The sequence below is a fragment of the Danaus plexippus genome, chromosome 5 (assembly GCF_018135715.1).
Source record: "Danaus plexippus chromosome 5, MEX_DaPlex, whole genome shotgun sequence".
NCBI classification, from domain to species: Eukaryota; Metazoa; Arthropoda; class Insecta; order Lepidoptera; family Nymphalidae; genus Danaus; species Danaus plexippus.
The window spans coordinates 7,321,954-7,344,516 of NC_083539.1; the positions used below are offsets into that span (position 1 = coordinate 7,321,954).

Here is a 22,563-nt window from a genome sequence, read left to right on the forward strand (position 1 = left end):
GTCATCTGATTGTGTGTAAAAATATATATATTTGAGTCTTCAATACCGGATTTGGCTGAACTCCGTATTTCAGTTCTATAAAAGTTTTTTTGAATTTAAGGCAGCTTGGTAAAAATCCTCTTTAAGAGATCTGTTTATTTCGATGCAGTAATATTTATATAACGTAACGTCAAGAAAGTTTAGAAATACATGATTGCGTTAAAGTAACAGTTTAAAAGTCTCAAATCCGCTAAAGTTAAAATATTATAAAATTAAAATATTATACTCTATAAGTAGACTATAATATTTTAATTTAAATGTATGAGTATCAGGGTAAATCTTTAGAGAAAACTAAGGTAATAAATGGTTTTGAAGATTCGTCCAAAATCTAGAAAATATTCTTAAGTTATTTTCAAATTTTAAAAAATTCTTGAAGCATTTTTTGTTGTGGTTTATTTTCACAATAATATATCAGGTTAATTGGATTGGTTTGAGAAAAAAAAGAAACAAAATTCTTATACAAATCTGCGTTACCTTGAAGCTTATTGGTAGAAGTAGAATATTTATATAGGAAGATATAATGTTCAGGAACTATGTATGTAATATTGATAGAATTAAAATCTTTCTTTTAATATTTTTATTTATATATAAGTATATTTATTTTCTTTTAATAAAATATTGTAATTACTAAATGAAACAATTTTTTTTCTAGCTGATGATTAGTAAAAATCTTTTTTCTTTTTGACAATGACACGTGAACGGTGAAGTTGACTTATCAATTTTGAAGTGAAATGTGGATACATGCGGAGCTGCATCAATTAGTGTAGTTATAACTTATTTAAATATATATGATTATTTATTACGGAGTAAGGATATTGGATAATGTATATTATCACGTATACAACTAATCACCTCAGTTATTTTTTATTTACTAGTTTGTGTACTTTACAGTCTTAGACAAGGAATCTTCGTTCCCAAAAATGCCGACAATATCTGTAAAACGTGATGTACTTTTCGCAGCCTTGGGAAAATCTTACAGTAATGTTTTATTTAATGAAAATAAGATATTATATGATTGATGGTAACGGAATGTAGTAAAATGTACGTGTGATTATTTTTCAGCTGATGAGGAATTCCAAGATGTGTGTTTTGAATTTGGCCTGGAATTAGACGAAGTGGTAAATATGTGATCTATCAAACTTTAATAAGTTACTGGAATACTTACTCGATTCCTTAAAATTAAGTTACTAGAAATAATATACATTCATAACTTATAGACCACAGAGAAACAGATGTTGATAAAGGAGCAGGGTGATCAAGCGGGTGCTGGGGTTTCAGAGGAGGTATTATATCGAATTGATATTCCAGCTAATAGATATGATTTGCTGTGCCTTGAGGGACTTGTTAATGGTATACTTGTATTTCAGGGCAAGTAAGTGAATAATTTTTTTAAGAACAACTATGTGTGGTCATTGATTAGAACTCTTAGTATAAATAAAATAAAAATAAAAAATTGGCTGTAGAGAATACATTACCTCCATGGAGTAAATTTTAAACAATTAAAATACATTTCTTTGAAATCTATGTGAATAATACAATTTAAATATTGGTATTTTATTCTAAGATGTATAATTGTATGTTATGGCACCTTTTTTTTATATAAAATTTTAATCTTTTATCTCTGACACTCTTAATTCATTAAGATTCTTGAAAATATTATCCAAAATTTTTCAGAAAATCCCCACCAATTTTTAAGTTAAAAAAGTATGAAGATTGCTACTCCCTCCATTTGACACCAGCTACAGCTCAAATCAGGCCATATGCTGTAGCAGCTGTTCTTAAAGGAATATCTTTCACAAAGACAAGCTATGACAGCTTCATAGAATTACAGGTAAGGAACAAATTAAATATGTTGCATGTAATGTCTCTAGAAATAAAACTTTACATTTAGAAATATTATAAAAAAATATATATTATGAGAGGTTATATAGTTTTTTAATCATGTATAAATTTACGAAATTGAAAATGTTGCATGCGTATGTCTCTGGAAATGTCACTTTTCATGTAAAAATATTGTGAAAGTGGATGTAATTATATTTTATTATGAGAGGTTATATAGTTTATTACTTATTTATATGTCTTAATAAGTTATGTGCGTTATTTCAGGATAAATTACATCAAAACATCTGTAGAAAACGAACACTAGTGGCCATCGGCACACATGATCTGGATACTATTCAGGGACCATTTGTGTATGATGCACTGCCACCGAATGATATTAAATTCAAAGCTCTCAATCAAACAAAGGAGATGACTGCTCCCGAATTAATGGAATTATACTCTGTGAGTTAATAATATGAAACTCTATAGTATTTAGTTGATTCTGACATTGATCTAATTAATGCCTCCAATATATAATTCTATTGGATATCATAACTTAAATGACAATAGTAGTTTAAACTACATATTTTTATTAAATTTCTGTTTCTGAACTTTTTATACTCTTGACATTACTACTTTTTATTATTTTGTTAACCTTATAAGAATGGAAATGTTTTTATTTCTTTTGTAGACTCATGCTCAACTTAAACAATATCTTAATATTATAAGAGACAGTCCCGTGTATCCTGTTATTAAGGATAAAAATGGTGTTGTGCTGTCGATGCCTCCTATCATCAATGGAGATCACTCCAAGATCACACTCAACACTAAGAACGTTTTCATTGAGTGTACTGCCACTGATCTCACAAAGGTTGGATATAAATTTTTAATATTTTACGACCTATTTAAAAAAAAAATGAATCTGGCAGCAATATTTTTGTTTTTTGTAGTAAAATTATTTTGTAGTCTCTATATATTAGATAATAGTAAACAGTTCATGTTATCAATATTTCAGGCGATAGTAGTATTGGATACTATTGTGTGTATGTTCTCTGAGTACTGTTCTAATAAATATGAAATACAACAATGCAAAGTATTCTCACCCGATGGGACTTATGAGTTATATCCCCAGCTGGAATATAGGGACGAAGTTATAAGTGTTGAGAAAGCTAACAAATATATAGGGATTAGGTAAGTAAAGTATAAGTAGACACAAAAAAAAACATGCTTTAAATACATAAATTGTGTTTTAGATAGTTATCTAACATGTACTAAACAAACAAGTATGAATTTTGTAGGAAAATTCTTCAATGTTTGGTATGATAATATGTTAAATTTATTCCATCATACTGTAATGACTGAGTAATATAAATTATTATTTGTTTGTTTTAAATTAGCGAGTACGATTATCACAATTAGTCATTATTTCAGCGAGTCCAGCGAAGTTCTATCTTCTCTGCTCTCCCGCATGTGTCTCTCGTCTCGTCCGTGCGGCGACCGGCTGACGGTCCGCGTACCCCCCACCAGGCATGACGTCATACACGCCTGCGACCTCTACGAAGACATCGCCATAGCTTATGGGTATACCATTTAACTTAGCATTATTTGATAAACTTCTAGTAACACTACACGAATGGTTCTTGTAATATTTGAATTCCGTACGAACATACAAAATTCTAATAGTAAATCGATACCAATATTAAATGTTAGTCTGATGTACATTTTTAATTTGATGCTATGTTATGAATGTCTAATCCTCGCGTCAGCTATAACAACATCCCTCGTCGTCCGTCCCGCGTCGTGTCCTGCGGAGCTCAAGAGCCGCTCAGTAAACTTACAGAGCAACTGCGACACGCGTGCGCTTGTGCCGGGTACACTGAAGCTCTCACCTTCACACTCGTGAGTACATGTTCTACTTGGTGCACCATGTACAGTGTACACTCTATCCCACCATCTTAAAAAAATAACGCCTTTTTCAGTGTTCTCGTGAAGATGTATCAACAAAACTTGGTTACAAAATAGAAGATATTCCAGCGGTTCATATTTCAAATCCTAAAACGTTGGAGTTCCAAGTAGTGAGGACGTTGTTGTTACCTGGACTGCTTAAAACCCTCGCTGCCAATAAGAAGATGCCCTTACCGTTGAAGCTGTTTGAGATTAGTGACGTCGTCATCAAAGATGAGAAGGAGGGTATGTATAAAGCAGACTTTCTCAAAGTGGGCGATAACATCCCCTTATGGGCGCCGTAGGTTTAAAAGGAAGCGGTAAGAGAGACCCAGAAAAAAAATGGAGACATTATGCCGGGGGCCCGGGGGCCGGGGGGTGATTTGTAATTTCATTTAGCTAGGTTACTTAATAGTGAGTTTTCTGTAGGTGAAAAAAAGGGGCTCTAAAAAATTATTTATTCTCAAAGTGCGCAGTACACGAACAAGTTTAGGAAAATATCAGACCTATAAGAAAAACGATATAATTAAATAAATCCTTCTGTTAGTTGATACGAAGTTGTTATACACATTTTTATCATATGTATTTTTGTCTGTACAGAGACGGGCGCCCGTAATGAACGTCGCCTATGCGGCGTGTACTGCGGCAAGGCTGGTGGCTTTCAGTTCGTTCACGGATTCCTTGACAGGTTGCTGTCTTCACTGAGGGTGGCGCATAAAGAAGATTACTATCTAAAGCCCTGTCAAGGTGAGATTTTATATAAAGTAAAGACCAAAAGACAGAAAACATATGTTGAATGAATCTAGTTTTGGTAATGAGAACAAATCGTGTTAGCAATTTAAAAAAAATAATAATTCAAAGAGTATGTTTATATTTTCTTTAACTTTTTTAATTACTAATAACAAGCGACCGTCGTCTACAAGATTCCATAATTCTTTGCAATATTAATGATGTTTATTTTTATAATTAACTTCAAAGAGCAAACTTTACTACGAAAGAATTATAAAAAAAAAATGCATCAAACGATGAGAAGGTTTCTTAACGAGAAGAATTAACAAAACTTGATAAATAATTACATGTGTGTATTATATACATATACTTTAAATATCTTATCCACAATTTTCAGACCCGACGTATTTCCCCGGACGTTGTGCTGAGGTCGTACTGAAAGGTCAAGTCATCGGCAAAATAGGTGTCATCCATCCTAATGTATTGACAGCATTCGAACTTACCAACCCATGCTCCGCTGTGGAAATTAACATTGAACCTTTCTTGTGATTTGTTAATTTATTTAACTTATCTATTTTGTACATATATAGCATATTATGTATGCAAAAAGCAGGTCAATATGTCAATATGTTGAATAAAATATGTCACTAGATTAGTTCCTGCCTTTGTTGTTAAATCCTTGTTGAATTATTGATAACGATAAAGTTTTAAGCTCATTATGTCAGTATAACAAATAAAAAATCATAATTTATACTATATTAATATCATATACTTGAATGATCTCTTTTTCTATACCCCTCATAAATTTCATCCTTATATATTATCAGATAAATAATATATAATTGATATTCAAGCCTGGTATAGACTAGGGTCAGAATATAATAAAAGATCATATTATATTTTAATTACAAAGTGTGTATTATCAGTACAAACAAATAACAATACAATTAATTGCTGTCACACGAGATGTTACAAACACTATAGTTAATTTCCTTCATCAAACATTAAAATTAAATTTCATTGATGCTAAATCTATATAGATAAATATTTTGAGGTCAATTCTCAGAATTGTTGCATCCGAAACACTGTGGGCTCTTAGATAAAATTAAATAAGCATATGCTATAATATATGTAATACCTATTCTGAATTCGAGTGGGTTTAATAACATAACTTAATAAAGTACAATACTTTACTAATTTTTTAAGTCAAAACAAATATAGCATACAAATTTTTCAAATACTTTTCTAAATCCTTTGTAAGGCACATTAAAATTTTATTATATCTGATAACGATTCCATCACAGAAACATGAGAAATATGAATATATTTTGTCATAAGGCACTTTTCTTTTAAGTGATACATATATACATCTATACTGGTTATGATCCTGTGATGTGCATTATCTTTGAGAAATATATATTTTACAATACTATATGTATATACACTGACAATATAACTATGCTAAAATAAATTTATTACTCACATTTTTATAATACTTGAAATTTAAAATACCTTTCATTAAATTTATGTTAGTATTTCCATATAACATACAATTTTGATAAACAAGCATGCACTTACCAAATACATCTTACATTTTAATTATGAATTAATTTGCATTAAATTTTAAACATTACAATTTAATCAAAAACCTTATTAAAAAATACCAAATGAACTAATTTGTGTATTTGAATATGCAATTTCATTGTTTTTATTATTTCAAAAAATAAATAATTGACTGTTCTTTGAATCATTTATATTTAATATAAAGTCAGATGGACGGATATCTAAGCTGCAAATGTTAAAATTTTCAACCGTTTCTAGTCTAGCAGTAATTCTATATTGAACATTTTCTGTAACTCCCCCCTCTTAAAATCAGGTGCAATAATGAATGGGCACAGGTAGAAGGATAGTTCTTTCAGATTTGGTGCACATGTTTTGATAACTTTAGCTACCTGCATAGTAACATGGTGACATCTAGACAGACTTAGGTAGGTCAATTGTTGAAAGATGTTGTTGGAAAAGTATGCGAGGAGAGCATTAGTTGAAAAGTATCCGTGACGTAATTTCAGGGACCTCAGATTTTTCAATTTGTATAGATGCAATAGACTAGAATCAAACAGAGTTTTACAAGTCATTATGTGTAAGACTTGAAGTGTTTTGCATTTCGATATTGAAGATATTATATCATCATTGAGTGTATCCCCGTAAATGTGCAAAGCCCTCAAACTGCTCTGTTTAGTTCTTAACAGAGAGTCCAGAAAGTCTGATGGTATGTTCTTCATTTTTTCCATGTTAATGCTGACCAAATTAACACATTGTAGCATACTGTATAGGCTGTTGTGGGTTAATGCAAAATTAGACAGTATAAGGGTTTCAAGGTACTTCAATTTCTCAAATGGTAAATGATAAACAAAATTACCATTTGCATTCTCATTACTTTGCACTATCAATGAGTTTCTAAAGCTGAGAAATTTCAAATTAGGCCAGTATCCTAGATCATCGAATATGCAACTGTCAACTTGTGAAATGCTTATTTCTAGGTGAGTCAAATTGGGGCAGTAGCTGATTAAGGAAGCCCGGACTTGAGAATACAATTTGAAATACTGTAATTTAACATTTTTTAAATACTTGGCCACAAAAGGCACAATACTGTCGCTTATTCTGACATAGTTCTTCATACAGACAATGAGGCGTGTGTTATCCCAGATACATGGAGTCATGCATAATTGTTGCCATCTCATGCACACCTTAGCTACGGCCAGCAGGGATTCAAAATCGATCATTGAAAATATGTAAATAAGTAATTCATTCGGCAGATCATTTATACACAATGTGTGACAGTATGGTAAAACGGTTGTCATCTCTAGATGCACCATTATTAATAAACGTAGCCCACACTTTGGTAGTTCTGAAAGTATAATTGAAATATAGCAACTACATGATAATTGAAACATATTTAACTTTCAATAAATAATAACGATTCTCTGTAAAACTCTATTTATTAAGGATTATGATAAATATACTTTATTCATATTATAAAAAATAATAAACCAAAACTTACCTCGAAATTACCTTGCTTCCTATTCGAGAATATTTTAACGTTTGCCTTAATAAAATCATAATTTATGTAAACTGCTGAAACTGTGTCTATATTATAGCAATACTTTTAGAAATATTTGTTTAATATTGAGGTCCAAATCTCCATGGTAAATATTACTATTTAATGCTTTAAAATATTTTTTAAGAAATATGTATTAAAAATAACTCATCTTTGATGCTATTTTGGTATGACGTCTTGAGTTTACGGTTTACAAATTACAACACAGGGGATTAAGTATTGACAGCTCTTAATTCGGATGACTGACAGCAAAAAGGCAAGGTAAGATGCGTTCATATTAAATAGAACGTATTTGGGTTTTAATTTATGGTTAATATTTATATAACTGAAGTTCAAATTATTATAATTAGACGATAATATGGGACTTTGTATCCCTACAAGGTTATGTGCCTCTGAAACATTGTACATATGTGAAATTAAATAATAACCTTAATTCATTCACATTGAATTTATAAAATAAAGATAAAACAAATCGTCATTGCTTATACTGTTCCTGAAAAATAAATCTTAATCATTAAATCGAACTCAATACGGTAAAATTATTAATTATGTCATTTGTAATTTTAATTAATACTTCATAACTTCATAGCTTTTTTTATACCACTATGTTAGCTATTACAAAACGTATCTTAGAATTAAGCTTGCCTATTGTGCAACATTTGTATAGGTACAAAGAAGTTTAATAAAATACAACTAAACCTTAAATGCAAAATATTACCACCAAAATGTATCTATTGTGTGGTTACGTTAACTGTTCATTACAAAATTTTTCATCAAAATTGGTATTTTGTTTTTATTCGCATTCATTTCAAATCGTTTTTGTTTGTTTAAATTTTAAGAAAACTTTCTTTATTTTATTGAAAGTTACGTGTTTCAGAGCTCATTTTAATATATTTTAAAGAAAACATTTTTAAGTTAAAAACCTCAGGATATGAAATGAAAGGCATCCGATTCCAAAAATTTTGTTAAATAAATAATAAACAATAATAATTCATCTGTCACCTTCCTCTAAGGGAGAAATTATGATATGATATTATTTATGTAAAAATGAACTATATTTTAAAATTTTCTTTTTTTATCATAAAAAATAACCACAAACAATCTAACAAAACACTAAGGCTATAAAATCAAACTTCACGCCTTTCTCTATTTATCCTTAAAGTGGCTTCGGATTGGACTATAGTGATGGATATGTATCCATGAGAAGCAATATAAGATCCCAGAGGATCCTTGTGCGGCGCCGCTCAGACCAGACATATTTTCATGTTCGCGAATTTTAAAGCGCGTTGTCTTAATACAACTTCCGCTTCGTTGGAATACAAACATCCCCAAAGACCATGCCATCAAGCTCAACAAGTATTACTAGCTCACTAACGAAGTCACTAGGAATAGGTTCGTCGTAGATTTGTACACAATAGAAGTGGGAGCGATAGATATAACAGCCAAATATCTCTACAACCAGTGGCGTGCAAACCATACTCCCAGATTTATTTATATGAAAACGAATTTTCACAGACATTTAATGTAATTTCATTGAAATTTGGAAAATTTGTTAAAAGTGTCATCCATCAACTTAAAATCTGACCTTAAAGCTGCTAGCGACTAGTGCCGTATCCCAGCCAAAGCTGCCGTATGCACAACTACTCGGTGCATATATTCCATACACATTATCTCAAGGACGATCTACAAATCCCGTGTTGTATGCAGGAAATATCTGTACGTGTGTGTGCAAAAACTATGCATATGTTAGCGTTCAAGAGGCACTGCTTCCTTTACCCTACACGTTTAAAAAGTCATAGTAACTGTCAAATCAAAACGGACTCTTTAATTTGTTGGTATACTATTCAAATATTAAAAAAAAAATTATTTTTGTATTTCTCAGCCAAGTGAATAAGTTTTCAACTAATGAGTGAAAATATTAATAAATTATAGAAAATTATAGTTGTGAGCTCTGTAATGGTGATATGTGTTTAACGAAATTAATTACGAGTACATTTCAATTGTCGTTTGATTTTTAAATTTGTTGTTGTCGTTTGATGATAAAATTAAAATAATTACAAAGGTAAGTTGTGTGACCAGTTTAGATTTAACTAAAAAGAGGTTATGTTACTTGTTTTAATAAAAAGTATTATGATAGTTTTTATTAGGTAGCAGGTTGTGTACACAAAAATAAGTAATTTTATTTTCCTTGTTTGTTGTTTTCAAATAATAATAATAAGAATGTTTGGATCTCCATTGGACATTCCGATTTAAATAACTTTCATAAAGTGGTGATGAACAGATCATCAACGTTTTAAGCTACTTTCGTACCTCAGAGGTAGTTGATAGATTTATAAAAATATATAGAAGTTAGTTCTGATCGGACTGCTGTAACTTTATGCGCTAATATTAACAATGTTTTAAAGGAGGAATTATGAATTATGATGAAAATTGATTTTTTAAAACATATTCTGCTTACACTACCATGCTTCATATTTGCTAAATACTTCGAAGGCTTGCCTAGTTGGTTCTTTTCAAATATGGTTAGGTAGAAAGAGGAGCTTGCACGGTGGAGGTGAGCGTTTAGCGCGCGTTAGATACTGATCCCTTAAATCTACACCTGGGTTGCACGTCCCAGGCACTGTTGAAGTTCCTCCCCCTGCAATTCTATGGACCAGGCACCTTTTTTTCCACCTTTTGGATAGCCGCTGATCGAGATTTATTAACGTAATTTGCAGTTTTCTATTATTTGTATGTTAGTAACACATAAAACCGTATTTTTGAAAATAAAACAGGTTTTATTCGGTGGTTTGAAAAAATGTCAAAAAACTTTTCGTTGTGGATTCTAAGTTCGCGTTGTTACTTTACGTACGGGAGCGTTAATAGTTCTTCGCCCATGAATCTTCGTACACTACAGTATTAACACAGAGTTTTTGAATGAGATACATTAAATGTTTCATGTGTAGTGAAACGTTCCAACTGGGACTATGCTTACTGAAAATTTGCATAAAAATTTATTTTTTTAAATGTCACAATAAAACTTATTGGCTACGGATATGGATATGTATAACACTGTATATCTTATTATTATAGAATAGAAAATCCAAAAAAAAGAGTAAATACAATAGATAGTGTTTAAGAAAATAGAAAACATACGCATGGCCATTACTGCATGATGAAATGAGTTTTGATAAATTTCTGTTTATAACGGACTGCCGGAAAGTAATACTCACACACACACGTACATTTATGAATATATATGTATACATGTACACAAGATTCTTCTTGAACGCCAACTGTGGTGCACATTCGATGCTAAATCCTGAGCTTTCTATAATCTTAAGGATTTTTTTGAAGATTTAAGAAACAACAACCTCCGCACTTCACCTTTTGTACTGGTAGCAGTGGATCTTGATTTAATACTTAACATGTATTATTTATAAAAAGTTGATACTATGTCTTTTCAAAAATGGAAAAATATGTGTGACCTTGCAAAAAAAAGAAGAAAAAAAGTGTCATGGTCACGACTCACGACGCCGCTTTTGATGATATAACGGAACAATTTCTTATTTATACAATAAACAACATATCAGATGACAGTAATGAAGATGAACATTATAAGGGAAATGTTGAAAATGCAATGTGAAGTGAAAAAGAATTTGTATAGTTTTTTCAAATTTTTGATTAATTAGTTAAATTTTTTCCATAATATCTAGAATATTTGCATCTGGCCTTTATCAAGTTTTATTATTTTATTTTCAATCTAGAATACCTCTCACATTTATCTTATGTATCTATTTAAAAAATAATAAAATATAATTCTTTTTTTTTTTTTGTCTAACTCTACTTTTACTTTCACTCACACAAATGGAAAGATCAGCTTTAGTGTCGCGGACTATACGCTTTTCGCTATTCCGTTTTGATTACGTTTTTCAGCGAGAGTAAACGAATTTTAATAATCTAATTAGAGAATTATGGAAAATTTTACCTGTGACCAAGACCAAGCTCTGTGCTATTGATGTGCATTTATATAAATTAAATACGACGCTACAATCTAGTTACCTTACCCCAAATGTGAAACATCTGTGCACGCAACTGGCCATTACGTTGATTGTGCGGTATTAGGTATATAGCTTCTGGTTGCATGATTGCATTTTTCATACAATGGTGCCATGCTGTTATTCGTTAAATTTTCCACAGTTGCTCATACTTAACATGTCCAAACAATTGTACAAAATTTTGTTGGTAGGCCAAAAAATTACATGCATGCATTTGTCAACTAATACAAATTCATGAGTGCTTATGTAACGAATTAACACACTGACACAATAATGCAACTTTAAAGCTAATTCCGCAATAGCGCCAACTCTCGAGTAATAATAATTGTCCTAATATAATAATAAGTTTTTAATGATTAGTAAATAACATTACATAAAAAAATTATTTAAGAGTTGTCAATGTCGATTTTAATCACATCTTTAAGTTTTTATTTTGACAGACATAAACTAATACATTTTTATGTAAACCTTATCTTTATTATGTCGTTATTCCGTTCAAAGACGATGCCCAAACGAAAGAAAAGGGTCGAATCGCCTGCTAGCGCTTCTTCTCGGGGCGCTAGTCGGCCCCGCAGCAAGAGGCAGTCGCAAAGCACCCGAGACAACCAAAGGCGAAGCGAGACACGCGACGACCGCGGACAGTCTACTATATCGCGGCGATCCAGAACTTCGAGGCAGCCCAGTCCGCCTGCGGTCCTGGCTGCTGAGCGGTAACAAAGTCACTCCAGACAACCCCCACAGTCACCAACGAATGAGGATGGAATGGATAATCGCTTTGCTAATCAATCAAGGTATGCGGACGTACAACAACAGTTCGTTGCGGATTTTACTACAGTAATGCAGGGTATTAAGGATAAAAATACTACTGAGCGTGACAAATTCTCTGTTCTCAATAATGTTATTCCTGAGTTTGACATGTTTTGTAAAGAACAAAGTATTGGTTCATGGATACATAAAATAGAAGAATGCGCACAAACATACAACTGGGACTAAAAACAAATTGTTCATCACGCTTTACCTAAACTTTCCGGGGTAGCGATGACGTGGTATAAGGGGGTACTTTACTCGTGGACGGAGTAGAAACTCAAGCTCAAAGAGTCTTTTTCCCTCTCGAGGAAATTATGCAGAAATATTTACTGATATGTTAGCGATGAAGGCGCGATATGGCGAATCACTTGAGCTCTATCATTACGCTAAAATGAATCATTTAAATCGTTGCGACATAGCAGGTAAGCTCGCTGTAGATTGTCTAATTTTTGGTATTGAAGTTGGGGGTACTCGTTTGGGTGCGCAGGCTGCAGAGTTCAACGAGCCAGAGCAGGTCCTTAAATTCTTCAAAACCGTTAGAGTAGGACATGATAGAAATAGTTTTGTTGATAATAAAGGTAGAGATAGAGATAGCCGCATACAACAGGTCATAATTCTTAGTTCTCCAATAACAAAAGCAGCCACCCAAAAAAAAAACGGAGTACGAGTATAGTCATATGGTATGTTTTAGCTGTAATGAAACGGGACATCCATTTTGCCGATGTACAAAAGGGAAAATCCAATGTACTGAATGTAATTTGAGAGGCCATGCACCAAACCAAGGTCACAAAAAGGGACAAAATACTTTAAACGAAAGTAAAAAGATATTACAAATCTCAAGTGACTGTGACTTTAGTCTGAACTCTGAAGTAATTAATGACACAACTTCTCACTGTTTAGTCGATTTAGGCTGCGAAGGTATGTACACTTATAAGTCTTAGTGATGTACAAGGTCTAAGACTCGAATGGAATCCAACTGCAGGACAAATACTTTGTGGATTTGGTAACACACACTTTCGCCCTATAGTCTCTACTATCGCTAACGCTAACAAGACAGAGGCTGTATCACAATTTATCGCCCCGCAAAATGTCCGCAAGGTTAGGAGATTTTTGGGATTGGCGAGTTATTTTAGGATACCGCCTAAAATAACAAAAATTTTTGTAAAAATTTTTGTTCTTTTGGCTAGGCCCCTCACTGCTTTACTACAGAAAGATTATCTGTGGAAATGGAGCTGGAATGAAATGGAATGATGAAATTAGGCATTGAAATTTTTAAAAAATAGACTTACAGAGCGACCTATATTAGCCATTTACAATCCGAACGCTGAAACTCAGTCACACACCGATGCCTGTAAATTTGGGATAGCGGGAATACTTTTCCAAAAGGACGATACTGGCTCATTATAGTAGACAAGTATTGATGAGCAGAAATTGCATTCATTTGAGTAAGAGACTCTCGCCGTAATAGCTTTACTCGCCAAATTTTGGGTTTATTTGTTAGGCATTAAAGTTAAAAGAATAACTGATTGTAAGGTCCTCAGAAGTACCCTTACCAAGCGAGATTTGATTCTAAGAATTATTCGTTGGTGGGTGCAATTCTTGGAGTTTGATTGTGAAATCGAGTATAGGCCTGGGGAGAAGATGGCTCACATTGATGCATTAAGTAGAAGTCCCGTAGATAGCAGTATAAACGATCAACACGTCTTTGACAAGGACGACTGGCTTACGACAAGCAGATGAAGAAATACTGCCGATTTATTATATGATCCGAACAATAAAAACGTAGTAGACATTTCTAACAATTATAAATTAAAAAATGGCCGCGGTTTCCGTGTTACCAGCGACAACAATGAACTTTGGATAGTGCCTAGAGGTGTTAGGTGGCAAATTTTGAAGAGTACTCATGATGATATCGACAACTTCAGTATAGATAAGACTTTAACTCGCATACAAGCGTCGTACTGGTTACCCAAGATGAGAGGTTTTGTAAAAAATATGTTGCAGCTTGTCTTGAGTGTGTGCACACCATAAAGTTCTAACTGGATCAAAAGCGGGAGAATTGCATCCTATTTAGAAAGTCGATAGGCCCTTTCACACAGTACATGCAGACCATTTAGGACCATTAGGAGGTAACACATATATTCTTGTTATAATTGACAGTTTTACAAAAAACATAAACTTCTCAGCAGTACGTAATATAAAATCTTCGACAAGTATTGGAATTTTCAAAGGGCATTTCAGCTACTTCGCTACCTACACCAGTGCGCCTTATCACTGATCAAGGTACTAGTTTTACTAGTAAAGCGTTCAAATCTTTTATAAAATCTATTAGTATTAAACATGTATATAACGCCGTTGCCACTTCTCGTGCCAACGGGAAGGTAGAGCGGAATAATAGCAAAGTTTTGGCTGCACTTAGCGCTATGAACCATGACAAACCAAACGGTAACTGGGACGATCATTTACCGGACATCCAGTTAGGTATTAATACCACAGTAAATACTATCACTAAAAAGACGCCAGTTAAATTGGTTACAATTTCACGAACCCGTCCCGAGGCATATTAAATGAAGATATTTCAGACGCCATGCCAGAAGTTACCACAGATGACTAAGCTAAATTTAGATCAGACACTAACGAGCTCATTTAGGTTTAACAACAGAAGTCCAAAGAAAATTTCCATAAACATCGGAAAAATAATGTAGTATTCAAGAAAGGAGATTTGGTTAGGGTCAAAAGAGCCTAAAAAGCTTGAGCCAAAATGTCAAGGTCCCTACCGTACTAAAAAGGTGCTTCCCAATGACAAGTTCGTAAAAGAAGACACTCCTATTACTATGAAAGGTATTCTGTTGTAGCTATAGACAAGATATTTCCATGGTTTACTTTTGCACCACCCATGTCAGAGGACAAAGCGACTTCTAGTGCGGAATCTGCTAGTGTATCGGGGGATGAGTAGAGGTCATAGGGAGGTTATCATGATCATGTTTTTATTTATCACAGAATTTGTGACTTAAGGTTTGTATAATTATGTGTTAACCCCTTAACCCTCCCACCCAAGCCCACGCGGCCAGTCTCCAACTACCCACCGCCGAGCGCAAGCGTCCAATGGCAGACAGAGCGGAGACCGGCCATCAAGCGACCCGGACCTTCGAAGAGGCCCGAGTTTCTCTTCGCCTCATTCAGCGGCGACCCCTCCTTCGTGACTGATTGCACCGGTTACCCGGTGGGCGATGGGGCGTCACGTCCCGACGCCAAAAGATCAAATACCTATGTTGTAATGTGTAAGATAAAACTTAATTGAAGATCGACATGAATTATTCTTTAATCTAATATTTATCAAATGTCGTGGCTTCATAGATTTAAGTAACTGGTCGTCGTCATGTATCAGCTTAGATTTAAGGTAGCTGATCATCATAATGGATCAGTTTCGATGTAAGTGATCATCATCATGGATCAAATTTGATTTAAGTAACTGATCACCATGATGGATCAGTTTAGGATTAAGAAATTGATCATTGTCATGGATCAGGTATACATGTATGTCATTTCCAATAATAGGAGAAATACATTTTTTTTTGTTTTAAATTAATAGTTTACTACTTAATAACGTAGAAAAAAATAGGCTTCAAAATACATTAGATATTTTTAAAAATGGAATTTACGACATTGATAAAATTTGAGCAGTTGAAACGCCGTCAGTTTGCGCACGCTTTGTGTCACGTCACACGACACATCCAGTGGGTCTTTACCGTGAACTTTTCAGTTACTTCGTACATATTTACAGTTTTAATAACTTTAAGACCATGGAAGAAGCCAAAAAATTATCTTATAAGTATTGTATAGTACCGGAGTGCACAAATACTATTAGAAAAAACACCCGACAAAGTTTTTTTTCGTATTTCAAGTGATGCGAAAATGCGAAAACGGTGGAGTAAGGTTATGAGAAGGGATAATATATAACCTAAATCGTGTTTATATTTTATGTTTGTAAATTAGTCAAAAGTAAGTTTTGCATTAGCTATGGAACATTAGAAAATTCGGTTTAAAATTAACCTAAAGTATAAGAAATGTTCAGTAGCTATAACTTTCTAAAATACTTTATACTTCTTGTTGTTTTACGAAATTTTTATGCCTTAACAACAAATATGTCTCCATATCGTTTTACTTTGGCGAAACTGCTGGATCACCGTGAGATTCTCGTTAAGACCTAAAATAGACAAGTACTAATTATATAGGGTGGCAAACGGAGGTTCTAAGAAAACTACGAAACATACTTATATGTATATTATGATAAAAATTATATATTAAAACTTATAACCTATACCTAAGACTACATGATTGCCCTGATGTTAGGATAGCAATCCCATTCCATAGCAGGTGCGGTATCAGGAATCTTCTGGTTCACACAGCTTGGTGTTCATTCCGCGGAGTCAGCAACGTCACTCGTAATATGATATTTTATCCATACAACGATATTGCCCCGGCGATGTTCATTTATTTTTTAATATATTGCCCATAAGTAACATGCTTATAAACACTCAAAGAAAACAGTCCACGTAAATCAGGGTATCAATTTATAAACATTAAATCATTATATATTTATCTCAGATAAACACAAAGTCAAAGTGGGTGAATTTTAATAAAAAAAAAACATGTGTTTATTATTATTTTATAGACGTAAAATAAAAGTTTCAGAGTAATTTTAACGACAACTGGATATGTTTAGGTTATGTTTTGGTGTATTATAAGTTAAGTGCTGTGTGCAATTATGAATAAAAATCTATATTATAGTCTTATGAAACATAATAATTACCTAGCAGTTTTTACTCCTCTGATCTCTGAACTTGTAAAATCGGCATTTGATACAAAATATGTTGGTCATCATAAATGCATCTATTTTCGGTTGATTGTCGGAATGTGCTTTCACAAAACCAGCTTCAGTCATCGTCCTCAATTCACTACAAATCTGAACTACACTTGACAAGAATACACGTTTAAATTACTTATTTTATTTACAACAACTTAGTATGAGTTTCGAACTTTCGACACTGATAAATGAAATGTCGTATCAGATGACGTCACATTTCTTTCGACCAATGGTGGCGCGTTTTTGAAGTTTGAATTTCGCTCCCTTATTTTGCAATTTTTGAATATTATTTTAAGGGTTTTCAATAATAAGTAAATAAAAAAACGTTTCATTATAATATGACGATAATAAGTATTCGAGAAAAAAATAAATTTGGCCATTTAAAATTTTATGCCTATTCCCTATTGTTTAGACTGACTAATTTTGATAATTTATAATAAGATTAAATTCATCGTCATAATAATTATGCATCCACAATTTTCCAACTATCGTTTATAAATGATTAATAATGGTAAATAAGATGTTTCTGACAATATATGTTGAATATTATATAAATCAAAAGTAGAATAATTAATTTAAAGTATAAGTATAAGTATTAGATAGTGTCTTTCTCTATTGTAAATTACGATGGACCCGTAAAATGGCGGATGGCCGAATTGTTACCGACATATTAGGTAATCCTCGAAATGGAATATCATATTTTTTTGTTAGAAAACGTTAATATTTATTACAACTTCTAAATGTATTAAATTATGACTATTTACCTTATATCGATTTTAACGAAATATTTTACCCATAAATTTTTGTGAAGTGACCGTTTTTTTACGTAGGGTATTATTATTATTTTTTTTGAATATGGTATGATTTTTATACGAAACTCGAACCGAATTCGGACATCGGTCACTCGCTGTTAGATACCGATCGAGACGGTTGTACTTCGCAAATAAAAACTCATTGTTAAGTATCAAGGTGTTTTTTTTATCTGCTCGACGAGTTATTACCTACTTAGTGCTAATCAAAGCGCTATTGAAATATATAATACTCCTTAATACGGTTTCTGAACGTAATCGAAGGGAGTGTATATTACAGTAGCAAACATTTTACTAACAATATTGATTTATTTTATTTCACAGACAATGGTTCTTAAGCTATACGCAGTATCTGATGGGCCGACATCATTATCAGTTCGACAACTATTGCATCAGCTTCAAATACCTTTCGAGCTAATCAGTGTGGATTATAATAAAGGGGAGCATATGACAGAAGATTATGCCAAGGTTATTATAAACTATACCCATTATGTCAGTAAAATATTTAATAAAACATCCTCTGTTCTGTTTTAAAGCGATCTGTGTCTAAACTATGAACCGGAAATGTTTCAAATCCAGGAACTATGAATAGTCACTGATCTTACTAAGACGTTGTTTGAATATTAACTGACGCAAATACCCACATTGCTGTCGGCATAAATAGTAGACATAATACTCCTTGGACTGGAAAATCCGCTTTCGTTTAACATCCAAGAGAAGATTGTTTTTTGGATACACAGAGCTCTTATCTATTTTTTATAATCCACCAATTTCAAACGGTAATAAACAAGACCATAACAATACAACTCTTTATAATTAAACCCTTAGATGAACCCCCAAAAAGAAATTCCGGTGTTAGAAGACGATGGATTTTATCTCGGCGAAAGTAACGCTATATTGCAATATATCTGCGACAAATACAAACCAAATTCAGACATGTATCCTCAGGATCCAAAAGCGAGGTAATTATATTTTCATATAAGCCATTAATAATTCAACAATTCCGTTTTGATTATAATCAAAATATTTATTTTAAAAACATTGCCTATGGTTTATCACGATGACTATGCAAAATCGTATTTATAAACGGCGATCGTCCATTATAGTATTTAAGGTTTTTATATATTTTATTCAACACCGTCCGCGTCCGTAACATCAGAACGTATTTTTAAATTCATGACATGAAATGTCGACAAACGTAAACAGGATAAACGGTTGCGAAATTGAGAGCAGGATAAAGATATCAACATTTTTTCCAGAGCCCTCGTGAATCATCGGCTCTGTTTCAATCTGTCTACGTATTATCCTGATATATCTTCATACACGGTATGCCATTTTTTTTTTTTTATAGAACATATAAAAAGTTTCTCTTTGCGATAAACACGAAAAAATGTAGTCCCTGTCAAGTAAAATGTTCACTAACAACTTAAATATACATATATGTACAAATATAAAAGTTTTATAGCTCGCAAGAAATATAGCTACAATTATTTATATAATATAATCGCCAGATGACACCAATTTTCTTCGACTCCGAACGCACTGAGTTCGGTCTTAAGAAAGTTAACATGGCCCTAGACGTCTTTGAGACATATCTGGACAGGCTTGGAACAAGTCACGCGGCGTCAGAAAACCTCACTATAGCGGATCTGCAGTTGTTCAATTCTACAATGACCCTCGAGGCGATAGACTTTGACTTTAGTAAATACAAGAAGGTATGTTTGTCGAAATGGTTTTTTAGTTGAAGATATTTAATCGAAAAGTCTTATATAATAAAAAATTACAGATACACAACTGGTATAACAATTTCAAACGAAACTATCCTGACTTATGGAAGATAACTGAAGACGCTATAAAGGTTATAAAATATTTTATAGCCAACCCACCAGACCTGAGCCATTTAAATCATCCGATCTATCAGGCTCGTCAAATAAAAAATAAATGAGCATTAAAATATTTATTAACCTATATTTGTTTCAATTTATGAGACACACCTCTTCATATAACCTAAGCAGGAATTAGAACAGCAGTCGCTGTGATTGTTGCACTGAAAAACAAAACATATTAGTTAGCAAAGGTCAAACAATGTAGAACAAAACAAAGTAAAACAAATCAATGGAAATTCACCTTAGTATCACTACAATAAGATTGATTTTTAAATGTAAGTGCTAAAAGTGAATATATATCTAATACAACTTACGAATTCTCCAACGGCAGCACATTTCTTCTTACCGAAGATATCAATCACGGGCGGTGACGAATCATCTATATCACCGTCGATTATATTACCGTCTACTTTAATCAGTTCAATCTCTTTCGTATTGATGTCATCGAAACTTCTTCCTCTTATCAAATATCCATCACACCAGGAAACAAGGACAAAACAAAATAACAACAAAGTAATGCGCGCCATCTTGTTTGTTTGCGTGTTACTGGTTTAGCGAGCAACTGATGCGTTGGAGATGGCGGCACACGTTATATTGCATTGTTGTTGTCACTCCCGCATTGCTACATTATAGCGGTATTTTTCGTGATAAGCTTTACATCACTTGAATTTGAGACACAGGACGTTGAACATTTTGTATCATTAAATTAAGATGCATTTATTTTTATAAATTACTGAAAATGTTATTCCTGCGCTCGCCCCCTTTGGTTTAAAAACGTTTTTGTGTCTCTAAAATAATGGATTGGCGAGCGTTGCTCATAAATGATGATATGCAATTTTAATTATATAAATAGGAACATTAATTTTAATCATAATGTGTCATCAAGTGTAGTGTGATGAAATCAATTTTATACGTATAACAGCAATGATTGCGCATGCGGTCTATGTATTGATTGGAACTGTTATCTGATTAGATAATTATTTGATTATTATCAGATTATAAAAAAATACATATTTGTCTGACGTATAATATACCAGAAATCAGTGCAGTTTAAATAAATAGATAAACTTCTAATACTTAAGTCCCATAAGAAGGATATATAGAAACTATTTAATTGAATAGGTAAATTTCAATACCCAATAAAATGGAATATAGCAATTTTTGGTACAAAAACAATCTGAATAATATGATTTAGTATCCGGGAAACAGTTTACTTAAATTATATTTAACCTGTAATATATACTGTTTTACTATTTGGGTTTTCTACATCAATATAATAAAATACTCAAAAGATGTATCTGAATAAGGATAAGAATAACAAGTTATAATGCATACCTACATAATTATATATCTTACGTCTAACTGGCTTAGATATCGTGTTAAAATGTTGCCATATTTATACTTTTCTTTTTTTTATTCCTAACTTTAAATATTATATACCAAAGAGTTCTTATATCCAAGCAAACACAATGTCGTACGACTAGACGAAACAATACGTAATGTTTAGAAATTAACTACTTCTAGTTGCAATGTGTTAGATATATATATATATCTTTATATATATATATAAAGATATTGAGATCACAATGATAATGATGATGATGATCACATGATCACAAGTGCAATCGTAAAGCTGCAGTATTTATTCCTTAGTTTAATTATTGAAACAAACAATATCCGTCTTTAGCACCAATTATGGAAGCTTTAGAGATTTTACGTTAGAAGTCCAATCTTAACAATTATATATTATAAGAATTAATAATAACTAATCATTATATATTATCTATTATCTATTATTATATGTTATCTTAAGAATTATACCAATTACACAAATAATAAATAAAAAAATTGAACAACCTCTATTGACGATCAGATATTTCACATTAACCTTGGTCGTTTGCCTATCGGTATGTAAGAGAATTCTACGTATCTATTTACGCATTGCCATTAAAGCAATAAAATGTTGAAAACGCTCAGGTAAAAAACAAAGAGGTCTTTATAAAAACTTTTAAAAATAAGAAACTAATTATCGTTAGGAAACATTTATCATTTTTATTTCATAAACTAGGTACCAGCCCCTGCTTCGCACGGGCTGTTTATAAAAAATATAATATGTATAACCTATTTAATTTTGAGAATTATTATGATAACTTATATTATGATAACTTTCAAATGGTACGCCCGATTTAAATGATTTAAAAAGTAATTTACAGATACTGATGTAGGCTTGAAAACGAAGTAATTTATTTTGATAAGACTTAGTACCGTATTTATGTAAATAGCTTTCCAAATAACGCTTTAGGAATGCCAATTTTTAAAAGTTGTAAAATGGATATAGTATGTTATCCTTAAGAGATAGACATATGCCTTTTATATCGCGGACTTTTCTGTAGACCTATATGAAATACCCAATTCCCCACCATACATTGTTTTGTTATATATCAAAGGGTTTTGGCAGCGTTTTCGTGAAAGGCGACAGACGGCTCATTTATCCCGACATCTTCAA

The 22,563-nt window shown here is 32.4% G+C and overlaps 3 protein-coding genes and 1 long non-coding RNA gene across 7 annotated transcripts; 2 read left to right on the forward strand and 2 right to left on the reverse strand.

Moving 5' to 3' along the window:
- The first annotated feature begins 710 nt into the window (after positions 1 to 710).
- On the forward strand, positions 711 to 5,188 carry LOC116769025 (phenylalanine--tRNA ligase beta subunit). 3 transcript variants are annotated; one of them, XM_032659998.2, is made up of 13 exons: positions 711 to 845; positions 931 to 1,017; positions 1,102 to 1,157; positions 1,257 to 1,411; positions 1,714 to 1,870; positions 2,146 to 2,322; positions 2,552 to 2,731; positions 2,876 to 3,051; positions 3,292 to 3,441; positions 3,627 to 3,759; positions 3,840 to 4,050; positions 4,405 to 4,551; positions 4,931 to 5,188. In XM_032659998.2, the coding sequence occupies exons 2-13, from the start codon at positions 960 to 962 to the stop codon at positions 5,080 to 5,082; spliced, it is 1,752 nt and encodes a 583-aa protein (XP_032515889.2). In that variant the 5' UTR covers positions 711 to 845; positions 931 to 959; the 3' UTR covers positions 5,083 to 5,188. The 3 variants fall into 3 exon arrangements, with proteins under 3 accessions (XP_032515889.2, XP_032515891.2, XP_061384138.1); XM_032660000.2 differs by having other exon boundaries at positions 739 to 802; XM_061528154.1 differs by having other exon boundaries at positions 839 to 863.
- A 239-nt stretch (positions 5,189 to 5,427) lies between these two features.
- On the reverse strand, positions 5,428 to 7,866 carry LOC116769084 (F-box/LRR-repeat protein fbxl-1-like). Its single transcript, XM_032660065.2, has 2 exons — positions 7,595 to 7,866; positions 5,428 to 7,441 (listed from the first exon to the last, which is right to left on the reverse strand). The coding sequence occupies exon 2, from the start codon at positions 7,407 to 7,409 to the stop codon at positions 6,351 to 6,353; it is 1,059 nt and encodes a 352-aa protein (XP_032515956.1). The 5' UTR covers positions 7,410 to 7,441; positions 7,595 to 7,866; the 3' UTR covers positions 5,428 to 6,350.
- Positions 7,867 to 18,258: 10,392 nt separating this feature from the next.
- On the forward strand, positions 18,259 to 20,139 carry LOC116769197 (glutathione S-transferase 1-1). 2 transcript variants are annotated; one of them, XM_061529382.1, is made up of 6 exons: positions 18,259 to 18,318; positions 18,495 to 18,639; positions 19,000 to 19,133; positions 19,431 to 19,497; positions 19,683 to 19,886; positions 19,958 to 20,139. In XM_061529382.1, the coding sequence occupies exons 2-6, from the start codon at positions 18,499 to 18,501 to the stop codon at positions 20,114 to 20,116; spliced, it is 705 nt and encodes a 234-aa protein (XP_061385366.1). In that variant the 5' UTR covers positions 18,259 to 18,318; positions 18,495 to 18,498; the 3' UTR covers positions 20,117 to 20,139. The 2 variants fall into 2 exon arrangements, with proteins under 2 accessions (XP_061385366.1, XP_032516119.1); XM_032660228.2 differs by having other exon boundaries at positions 18,310 to 18,331; positions 18,496 to 18,639.
- On the reverse strand, positions 20,114 to 21,558 carry LOC116769198 (uncharacterized). The gene is made up of 2 exons (XR_004353445.2): positions 20,372 to 21,558; positions 20,114 to 20,218 (listed from the first exon to the last, which is right to left on the reverse strand). It is a non-coding gene; the product is annotated as an uncharacterized LOC116769198 (long non-coding RNA).
- Positions 21,559 to 22,563: the final 1,005 nt, after the last annotated feature.